At 34.6% G+C, this 12,018-nt stretch overlaps 1 protein-coding gene across 3 annotated transcripts in view; it reads right to left on the reverse strand.

The window, feature by feature from the left end:
* Positions 1 to 4,731: 4,731 nt before the first annotated feature.
* Positions 4,732 to 12,018, reverse strand: part of TDRD3 (tudor domain containing 3) — a 118,624-nt gene continuing 111,337 nt past the window's right edge. For all 3 annotated transcript variants that reach the window (XM_075727944.1, XM_075727937.1, XM_075727929.1), the window contains 2 exons: positions 10,768 to 10,904; positions 4,732 to 4,978 (listed from right to left, as the gene is read on the reverse strand). In XM_075727944.1, coding sequence (XP_075584059.1) covers positions 10,785 to 10,904 — 120 coding nt within the window. In that variant the 3' untranslated portion in view covers positions 4,732 to 4,978; positions 10,768 to 10,784. The remainder of the gene's footprint in view (positions 4,979 to 10,767; positions 10,905 to 12,018) is intronic.

The raw sequence follows: 12,018 nt of genomic DNA on the forward strand, positions 1-12,018 counted from the left end.
CCAAATTTTTACATTAAAAAAAATTTCAATTTTGAAGAAAGCTATTTTACTCATTCAAGTAGCACATGGAACAATGACTTTGTATATGCTATTCTAGTCCCTCAGTACAAAAAACAGTTTCATTTGTGGCATGTCAAAATGATAGAGCACCCCTTATTTATTCAGCTTTTTACTTTTATTATTACTGTAAACAAACCAAGTTCCTTTGCTAAATAGCTACAGAAGAATAATCAGCACAAAATAGATGGTTAATTGAGACTTAAATCTGTGCACAGTCATGTAAGACTACAGCTGTTTTAGCAGAGGCATAGCCATTTATCTAATTGCTAACAAAATATACTTGGGATTAAGACTATTTTGACCATAAAACAAATATAAAATATAATTTACGTTCTTTAACCTTTGCAGTTTAGAAATATATGGTATAAAAGAAAAGCAAAGCAAAGCATTCAAGATCCCATGACATACTAAACTGCCTGAAAATGACATATCTTCTGCGCAATACTTACCCACGCATCCATTTTAAGATAGAAATATGTTAGTCAGGTTGCATGAAATATTACAAGGCACTATAATATGATTGCAAACTTTTTCCTTAGAAGCAGCTGCAGAACTTTTTTCAGACCATCCATGTACTCTGTTGCTATTATACACCTAATCATTTCCCTTTGCACAGTTCCTATTTATTTGAACACATGTAAGATTTATTTTTACTATACAGAAGATTCTGGTTTCATTCATACCACCATAATTTCCAGAATATAGTTATGTCCATCAACAGCCCTTATGTTTGTATGGAAACTGACTTTTTATGGTCTCTCAAACTTGGGGCAAAATTAAGTATTGATGTAATTTCTATCTTTACTTTTTAATTTCTTTGGAGTCATTCTCAAAACCTCAAAACATAATTGTAATTTAAAGCCAGAACAGGCCAACATAAGCAACTGACATGAAATGTATATTGGGGAAAAAAATTAAAAAAGAAAAAAAAAGAAGAAGAAAGTAATTATGAGTCTTTACCACTGGTTTGAAGGATATCACTAATACACAAAGCTTTTCATATGCATATCATGCTATGAGAAGGTCAGTGCCTGCATGTGTGGAGTACCTTCCACAGTTTAACTGCTGCCTTCCTGCAACAGGTTACTCTGAAACACTTAGGAAAGAAAAAAAAACAAGAGAATGCCTCAATAGTTGTAAAGCAAGTAGAAAGCTAAACTAAGCTAGCTAAATTGTGCAATTAGCCATTCTTGAGGCTAGTTCTCAAGAAAGTTTTAAGATTTTACTGGAGTTGGATCAAGTCACATGATGAAAGGACAGTCGAACTGGGATTCTCCTTCAAGAAAGCATCTACAGACAATCATTCCAAACAATACGTTCCTGTGTATGCACAAAAGCACTGGAGATTTTTCTGTATGAAGTCCTCTCCAACCATTATGCTAGAAAGGGACTGTTTACCTACATGAGACCAACCTTGATTAGCTAGTTTGGCTATTTGGGAGCTCTCTTGCAAATGTCTCTTCAGATTTACCTCACGCTAAATCTTTCTCTTCCATTAAGCTTTTACTCATTCTGTATCTAATGCCAAGTGCACCTCATGGATAAGATTTGTCCTTCCTGTGATATCAACCTTTTGCCACCCAATGGAAGTATGTGTTGTTAATACTGCCTTGGAAAGCCATACTCCCAACAAATTTCACCTGCATAATGCTCAAGTCATTACAGAGAGATTCTGCAGAGACAATTCCAGCAGTATTTCTTGGAAGAGTGACCTTGACAAGTGATCCACAAAATGCTTTGTACAGTTGTTGCCAAAGACTTAAAAAGAAAGTACCTGTCAGTGACAAAAGAAAAAGCTATATTAATATATACATATTTAAAAATATATACAAATATCTATCAGATGTTAGTCCAAGGCAGAATTTTAAATGAAAACATGACAACTTCAATCAGATTTTGTTACAAAACTCTGAAAACATGTAAGATAAAACCAGAACATTTGCACTCTGTGTTTCGAAATGATTTTATATCTCAACAATATAAAGGGGGGAAAAAAACAATTCTTGTAATAATTATTCAATGATAGTATTACCGACTTGGCAAATAACTTTTATAATAATTTAAATCAGAAATTCTAACTTTTTAAAATCTCCTTTAGATAAACATATTCTATACAAGTCCATGGCAAGGAAAACATCCCATTAAAATTGCATTCCTAAAATTCAAGACAGAAACTCTCATAAGCTGTATCTATAACCCTAGTAAAGGATGGGCACGGACCAGAGACCTACTGGTTCACAGGTCGAGGCACAGATTTGCTCATGTCCAGCCTGCAAAGGGCAATGTTTCTTTGTGACAGGTTTGTCTTAGAAACAGCTAGTCAAGGACACTCCAAAACAGAGTCAGAAATCAAGCTAGCAAATAGCGTGCATGATCAGGATCCAGTACTCCTTATCAGCCTTTTTTGTTTAACTACACAGAAGTAGACCCACAAAGTTCAGGAGCGTGCTTTTGCTGTTGCTTTCGACAAATTAGAAGTTAACTTTTACATCAGTTTTGAAGACCTATCTAGTTGTGACTTTTTCTGAACGTAAAAGCTAAATAAATTAATGTTCTTGTGTATGTAAACTTTACTACATTATGACTGGCAAATTATTGTATTTGTGGTTTTGTTGGATTATGCAAATTAAGAAAATAATTTATATACATACCTAGTTTATCATCATGTTGTTTCCAGATACAGGAATCAATGAGCATGAACATACGAATTCTTGCTTTTCAGAACAGCTTGACGCAAATAGATTTTATCTACTCAAATCACTGGTTCTTCAGATCTTAAACAGGCAAAGCTTTCAAAAGAAGTTATTTCAGTCAAAACCAAACCAGAAAAGAATCATAAAACACTCAAAGACAACATGTCTTTTCAAGGAGACTCTCCAGCTGTTTGCTTACTCTGGCTTTCCAGTTCCTTAGCACAGTGGTCTTCACTGTCTTACAAACAAAAACAACATTCTCAAATATATTTCATTTGCCTACAGACAGCTGCACATACATGTGGTAATTTCAGAATACCACAACCACTACAGAGGAAGGCTCCATTGTATTTCTACAGTCTTCAAATTTTCATAAGTAGGCTTTATTTTTTACAGTTCACTAAATCAGAATGCAGTTTTCTGAATTTTATGATTTAGTTCACAGCAAGAATGAAAGCTCAAAAGAACATAAAAGTTATTTTAATTTCAGAAATTGCTTTGGTACACTGATTGTAGGGCTCTCATTTAATGCACAGTCTATTTGTAAAGAAAAATCAAAACTGCTTTTTAAAAAGATGCTACAGCTGCATCACTTTATGGAGCTGAATTGCTGCTATCAGTGGTCTTAGCGATAATTCTGGAAGTAAAGCATTCAACATCCAATGTATTAGATCTGTAATTTATTTATTTGCTGGTACAATTTAGCAGAACTGACCAGAATGATTCATAGTATTTGGAAAGTGGTTTCTAACTTAAATCTAACAAATTTCATAGAATTTGTTGTGTGTCCGTTGATAGTGAAGAACTGCAACATTGTACGGCTTGTTTTAAGCTTCCAAATTTCTTTAGAATTATTAGTGAGTTGCATTATAATTCTCAAGAAGCTGCTTAAGATCCATTAAGGCAGCAAAACATTTGGTTACTATTCTGCAAATATTTATGCGCTTGGTAAGATTTGACTGCATTTGGACAGTAATCCACATTATGTACTGCAAATACATTCAATTACATCATCGATATAAAACTTCTTTTCATCCAAATAAACCAGGATCTATCCAAACAGAGTTTTGTATGAGCACTCAGAGAGAAATTCAGTAGAATTAATTGTACAACTTATACCATTAATATGTAACTCGGGTAAAATTCTGTCTTTACAGAACTACCTCAAAACATATGTGCTATTTCAATCATAATTAAATGATCAGAATAAAGCTTAGAAGGGATTTGCATGGTACATTGATATTGAGTGCTTGTCAGCTAAAGAAATAGTGAAATTTCAACTATTTGTCATAATCACATCAGATTCAAAGATACAGCTTAGAATGAAAAGTAGTTTGACATAAGATTCTTTCAAGTATCAATGATAACTGAAAAAATTCTAATAATATGAAGCAATAGAAGCAGAGTTTAATGCTACAAGAAAGTTAGAACCTACTATTCAACAGGTTGCACATGTGTGCATGTATACACATATTTACGTTTAAAATACTCATATGCATCTTTCAGTACTTTTTAACTACTTTCCTCTACATTCTAGAAATGGTTCTACTCCTGTAATATAAATATTCCTAAAAAGAAAATATTTACCTAAAATTGTTTAGAAAATGACTATTGAAATTGATGATTTTTTTTTTTTTCTGTTTCGACCTTTTAGTCACAGATCATGAAAAACGTAATATGCAAATCTGTAATTTGGCCTTCAGCAACTTTGGAAAATAAACACAGAAAACACAGTCAAAACCTATTCAGAATTTCACTGTACAATAATTAGCTGAAAATTTTTAACATGTTTCACTAATGCTAGCCTAAAATCTAAATTAAAGACCAATCCTGTCTGCTTTTGAGAAAATATAAGTTTTTTTACTTTACTAGAAACGATATTAGAACCAAAATCAATTTAAATGAATAAAAATCATGATACATTAGTATTATGTTAACTAACAATGAAGGCTCAGTAAAAAGAATACAAGGCAAAGAATAGAATAGTGCACTGTGGTTTTATTGATGGCAGCAATGACAATTTGCCTCTTTCATATGTAAAAAGTATTCAGCTTCATATAACTAAGAACTTTAAAAAAGTCTCCTGTGGTGTCAGGTCCAAATTCCTTCTGCTCACACGAGCTTTCTTTGTTCCATCCTGTTGCTTGGAAAAAGCCAGAATTTCTTCTAGAAGTCTTCAGCAAGTTGGAGCTGCCAGTGAATTTCCCCCCACTCCGAGAAGGTTTCTAAATGAAAAAGATAAAATACAATAGATGAGCATAAAAACTGTGCTCTTTGTGCAACATACGCTTTACTGTTATTTCATTTTCTTCCTCTGAAAGAGTGTGTATCTGCTTTTCAGTACTTACAGAGATACAAGTCCTTAAAAGAATAAATCAGAAGGTTGCACTTCAATGCAGTAAGTACAATTGGTATAATACAAGGAAATAACGCTTTCTGGAATGACTTCTCACAAAAATACAGTTTCTCCATTGGTAAGGACTTCAATACAGATTTTGTAGCAAGTGTGACAAGGTGTAGATTAATTCTGTCATGGAGCAAAGGAAGACCCAAGAAACAGATAATGACCACACGCTCATAGGATCACACTCTTGGGTTCTTTCAAGCTCCTCCAAAAGCAATGATCCTTCAAAACACTCATTTCTGATTATTTGTTCCCCTTCTTTTTCATACTATCATGACATTCTATACAGGAAGTGTAAGCTCAGGATGTATTTTTATTATTGTTAGATTCCAATTCCTGTATCTTGATTCTCTAAGAGGAGTATCTTATTTTACAGACCTGTTAAAGCTAGTATTTGACTTGTCCCCTAAACAACTTAGAGTGGGTTCAAGGGCTCTCAGTGCAGTGCTCTGATAAAATTCTGAGTTAGTGTCCTCTACCTCACACTACTGGATATTAATAAATGATCATTTCTAGGTCAACCACTGTGAGGTACTGACTTCCCTATACTTCTGTTACTTCACCTTAACATGACTACCCTATCGCTGTCTTCATAATAAACACCAAGACAAGACTTCCTGCAAGTCTGCTGCAACTGTTCTTAATACCCAAAGCATAGGACAGTGTGGGCAAGAAGCTCTTCAGAACGACAGAATCATAGAATAGTTTGGGTTGGAAGGGACTTTTAAAGGTCATCTAGTCCAACACCCCCCCCAATGAACAGGGACATCTTCAACTAGATCAGGTTGCTCAGAGCCTGTCCAACCTGACCTTGAATGTTTCCAGGGATGGGACATCTACCACCTCTCTGGACGTGTTCCAGGGTTTCACCACCCTCATCGTAAAAAAAAAGAAAGTCTTCCTTATATCTAGTCTGAATCTCCTCCTCCTCTCTCCCCTTTGTCCTATTGCTACAGGCCCTATTAAAAAGTCTGTCCCCATCTTTCTTATAAGCCCCCTTTAAAGTATTGAAAGGCTCCAATAAGGTCCCTCCAGAGCCTTTTCTTCTCCAGGCTAAACAACCCCATGGATCCAAACTCCACTTTTAAAAAAAAACTGAGGATATTAAAAACTTAAGCCTCCTCACACCTAAGACCCAATTACAATGTAGACATAGATTATGAGCTCATATTTGTCAATACTAATTCCAGATTCGCAAGGAGAACTTCAACACCTAAAGGAGTACGCTGAAAACTAATCCAGGAAGCAGTATAGCTTCATTTCTGCATTATTGTACCGGTGCTCATAAGTTCTCCCTGTCAAGTGATGTAACATGCAAGTAGGTCTAAGAGCTTTTGGGTCTGAGGCGATATGTCTACAGTATGGACCTAATGTTTCATCTTTGATATGTCCCTATCATACTCAATACAAATATGGCCAAACTTTACTTTTAGAATTGTCTAAGTTGCTTTTGAAAACAAGGTACCTTTGCATTTTAAATATTAAATACTACCATATTAAAATTCTACAGAATTTACCAATTTATAATATAAAGTAATCATCAATGAGGGCTCTCCATCTCTTTTGAGGAAAAAAAATTAAGTTATTTTACCTAGGTAAAGAGGTACTCCCTTCTCAGGCAGGAAGGGTGTCATTAATCAATGATGTGGTGAAGAAGTAAAGCATCCTTCAGTGGGAAGTTGTGGTAAAATTATGTCTCACTGGATCCCTTAAAACTTCCCCCAATAAATCATGTCGTCATCTAACAGGTTATCAAAAACTTGAAATAAGAACAATATGCCATGCTCTCAAAAGCTCTAAGGAATAAAAAGGAGGAAAAAAATGTATAGAAATCGACTTCTAGGAACTAACAATCAATATTTCTGAACTTTTACATGACAAGACATTAAAGCTACACTGTTGTACAAGTCTGGGTAAGCAGAAAGCAATTCAGAAAAGGACTATGTTTGATTTCCTGCCTACATTTAAAATCAGAGAAGAACTTATTACATCCACCACTTATTTTTGGAAAAGTTTAATAGGTTTCTCTCTAATTCCACTGTCTTCAACCAGTACCTCATTAGGTCAAGTGTAATGCATTTCAAGATGCAACCTAAGGATAAGATATATGGTAGCGTGAGATGTACTATGGGGTGCTATAAGCCATACCTGATAAATACGTCCACTACAGTATCACAATAAACACCTCCTCACATCACTTTACCTATTGAACAAGGCAAATGAGGGCAGCTACACTGGATTCTACATGAGCTTCAGAAAGCAAATCTAGCAGGTAAAACCTTGTCTGTACCATACAGAAAAAGCTTCTGGATACAGCACTACAATATTTTTATCCTCGAAAAGATTGGCAATAGAGTGTTCTTTGAGGAAGAATTCCCATTTTTTGACACTATTCAAAGATAACCACACATGCCACACTCTTGAAGAGAAAGGAACAAGATGTTCAGTTTTCCAAATATTCATTAGAACACAGTGGCAGAGGTAAAAAATCGTGTTAGAAATTCTAGACAAAAACAAGGATTGTTTTGACTGGAACTAATACAGGAGCTAACTATGCTTAAGTAGCACCACTCAACCTCTATATAGAAGGCATTTCTTGCCTCTATTTTCTTTTTCTACCTGAGTGATCCTAGTGTTTCAAGAATCTGAGACCAATTTTATATATCTTGACAACTACTTTTTGGTGTTAACATTCAATAGATGCTACATTATTTTATGCTGAAATATAGTTGAGTTTAATACTGGAAATTTTTCAAATACAAACCTAAATCTGATAAAGCAACTAATTAAAATAGCTAGATTTAGCAAATCATTTTAATATAAAATACACAAATATTCTGACTACATTTTAGCTATTTAGAGGTAGTTTCCACTTACAGTTCAAGACAATTCAGTTACAGCAGCCAATGAAGATGGCATTGAATGTTTCGATCTAGAGGGAATGACTCGTCCTATCAAGCAGTAAGTTGTATTTTTTCATAATGAATTGCTGTTTACAGTGATGACTATTTAAGGTATGTGTAACTACTACAATATTTGCTATTTGTATTGTGGAAGATAAAGTGCATAATATTCCAACAGGGTTAGAATTCCAAAAGTAGCCAAAATTTACATAGTTTAAGCTGCCACTGATTGTACATTGCGGTGGGTTACTAAGTTCAGTTTTGGATGACAAATTGGCACTGTCTATCTAACTTGAGCAGGTGCTGAAGTAAACAGTCCTGGGCCAAAAGAGGGCACAGGAAATACCTCGTTTCATCAAGTGAGGAAGAGAGTTTTAAATTGTGATGAAAAGAAAAGGCGGCTATATCTGGAAGTAGTCAATAAAAGATGTACTTTTTAAAGCAAAGTAAGCAGTTGCTGAAATATTATATTCAGATTCATGATGCATTTTCCAAAATGTACCTTGAATTTTTTTTTTTTTCCCCCCTGGATGAGAAGAGTCCATTGCTACTTGTTGACAAATGCTTTTAGGTTTATTTAACTGACACTATTTACCACCTGAATCTAACCACTTTATTTAGAGATGTCTGACAGAAAACAATAGTATCTGAACTGAGCAGGGGAAGCGCTGTCACTGTTTGTTTTTTTTTTTTTTTTTAATGGTAGGTAGGTTTTGATATCAAGTCTGCTGTCCATTTAAATCAGGATCCTGTTAGAATCTTCAAAGCAAGGTATAAGAAAACCTGCAAGGAACAACCACCTGTGCCTTAGAAAGGTTTTTCCTTACTTAGCAACAAGTCCTTTGCTCTTCTTGAGATACAGGAGTTACTATCACTCTCCAGATGCCTGTTTTCCCCTCTCTCCCAGCTGACCAAAGCCAAACACAGTTTTCCAGATCTATACTGTAAAATTAGAGAACTAACAAAAATATTGCCTAAAGACATAAAAAAACCTCCCTGGTTTTGACTGCTGTCTACACTGAGCACATTTCATTTAGCTGATCACACTGACACTCTTCTGAGCCAACTGAGCTGGTTAGAACTCAGCTCAGTGCATATGCCAGAATTTTTTCTGCATAAATTATCTCATGACATGCTTATTGATAGTGATTGATACACTTACTTAAAATAGAAAATCGAATGATATGGGCAAAAATAGAATAATTATCATCTTGGCAAACGTCAGCAAAAAAATTTTGCTCTTATATTTCCAGTACTCCCCCAAATGAAAAAGGTATTTTAGCATATGATCAAAAAAGTAAAATCATACATTACTGCATGTCAGAAATATCAAAAGCTGCACATAGCAGCAGCACCTATTAAGCCAACTGAACGTGGAAGACTGGAGCAAGGAAAGGAATTAAAGAGAGCTTGGTAAAAAAATGGGCTAGTAGGGAATAAAAAAAAAATCAGATTCAAGACAAAGACATTTTGTACATGTACACCAAATAGCATGTGACTTTACAAAGCTTTCTTTATTCAGGACAGACTTTTAATTAGCATTTGAAAATCTAAGGATTTAGAAGATCCACAAGTAAAATGAAAGCAGTACAGCATACTTGATTTGTTTAGTAAAAGAATTATAACTTTTATCTGGCTGGCCTTTTTAGATTTCTGAATGTACATATCAGGTGTATTTTCTGAGGATGATATATAATCCCTTTATTTCTGCTAATTAATAAAGCAGAGGTGCAAGTATATCCTCAAGACTCACAGTATGGTAAATATTCTTAGGCCTTGTACCTCCCCATTCAACGGTGAGCTCACAGATTCTAGATTTTATTATTGCAAATTCTCTTTTCCATGCTAAGAAAAACAACAGAAAGAATATTTATTCACTTAAGTGGCTCATAAAAAGTAGAATATGGGACCTTGGACAGAGACAGACAGTACTGAGTTCAGCAGGGACTGCAGCCACTTATTTCAGAGAAGCAGCTGGTCCAACGTATGTCAATGAGAGAAACTTTCTGCTGCTGCTCTCAGGTGAAAAAGTATCAAGTAAAAGCTTGCTCAGATAACGCGAGTCCTTACACAAAGCAAAGTTAAAAATCTGTTTGCCAAAGTGTATTTATTGCCTTCCCTCTTCCCACAGGTATATTAAGTCTCTTCCTACAGCCACAAAATCCAGAGAAACAGAGATACCCAACTTCTATCACAAATATACCGATATCCGTAAAAAATTTAGAAGCAACATGCCAAACATCTTCCAAGTAGGTGATCGCAGGAAGTGGTTTCTAAACTAAAAAGATACAACCATAAAACTTGCACTTACATGATAAGACACTGATTTAATATCAATAGGTCTTTCATAGGTGTATCAATCACTGCTCTATGCTTGCTCCTTATAAACAGATTACTACTATTAAACGAAGTTGGTCATACAAGTGCTATTAATACTTTTTTTGTTAAATGAAAAACGAGTTTTTTGTAGGAACTTTAAGTTGTCTATTTGCTTGTAAAATGGCGATTACAATAATTTATTTATTCAAAATATTAATCATCTGCAGCCCAGTGCTGAAGGTTCTTATAAAACCAACTACTGGCAAAGTCGCAGAAAGTTCTCTCAAGAACTTCACAAAGACTGAAGAACACTGAAGTCTAGAACAATCCAGATTTACTTTTCTTGAAATCTAAACACATAAATAAAATGTCAATATCACACACTTACCTTTTATTTCTTATTAATCAGTTTCTAGCTCTTGGGGGTTGATAAAATTGTTGAGTAGGCCGTGTGGACCGTCTTGGCTGACCATCGCCTCCTCTGCGGAATTCTAGAGTTTGCTCATATGTTTCTTCTTCCTCCTCCTGCAGGTAAACAGCATTGTTTTAAATGGAAGAGTAGGTAAATACATTATACATCAGTAGGCATATGCATACATACAACACATACACACACATACATGTATGAATGAATTCATGCACACATAGCAACAGCTGCTTCTGTGCTGATGACCACTTAATAAAATGAGATAACGGAAGTAGGTTTTTCAAATCTTGGAAAGCTAACAAAACCAAGATGGAGAATCTCAAAACTCAATCCCCAGGGCAGCAGCAGCAGTTATTAAATATTTGCAGAAAAAAAAAGCATATATATTAAAGCAAAATTATTTTCCAAGAGTCATACAGGCAACAAACTCAAGAAGCAAGATAACCTTGATAACCTGCCAAAGCAAAAGAAATATCAGCTTTTAGGAGTTTAGAAATGTGTGTGGAATGTAATAAAAGAATTAGGAAATGGAAATGCAAGGAACAGCATCTGGCAACATGCATACTAGAAACACAGATCTGAAACAGTAGGTAAAAATCTGTGATGCAATAATAATAATGAGAAAGGCCTACAAGTATAGTGGACAGCAATTTAGATATGAACTTGCTATGTGCAGCGATACTAAATATAACCTCTGAATAATAAGGAGAGATAATTACATATTTGCAATATTGCATTCATTTCTAGGCATCTCAATACCAGAAAGATATTGACAAGTTACATGGAATTCAGAGAAAACAACAAAAAAAATAATCAAGAGACTGGAGAATGATTTACAAAGGAAGATTAAAATGGCTATATATTTACTCTGGTCAAGAAATACTGAAAGGAAAAACATTCATCTGATGAAATATTTGGAGGTGGTACACAGTAAAGATAGAGAGGAATTTTAAGAGCATTAGAGTTGATAACAAAGAAATAAAAGAAAAAATTATGGGCTGAAAGAAATAAAGTTTCTGAACATGATTATGATTGTTACTGTCTCAGGGAAACAGCTGTAATTTCATTTGTTAACTTCCTAACACTACACTGTAGCAGACACCATGTCTAGAGGGAACATGCTGTAAGAAATCCACTTTTGGGAAAAAGTACTGAGTACATAACTCTTAATTCCCTCTCATTCACAATAAAGGAACACATAGGAACACAAAC

This window comes from Pelecanus crispus, chromosome 1 (assembly GCF_030463565.1).
Source record: "Pelecanus crispus isolate bPelCri1 chromosome 1, bPelCri1.pri, whole genome shotgun sequence".
Lineage (NCBI taxonomy): Eukaryota > Metazoa > Chordata > Aves > Pelecaniformes > Pelecanidae > Pelecanus > Pelecanus crispus.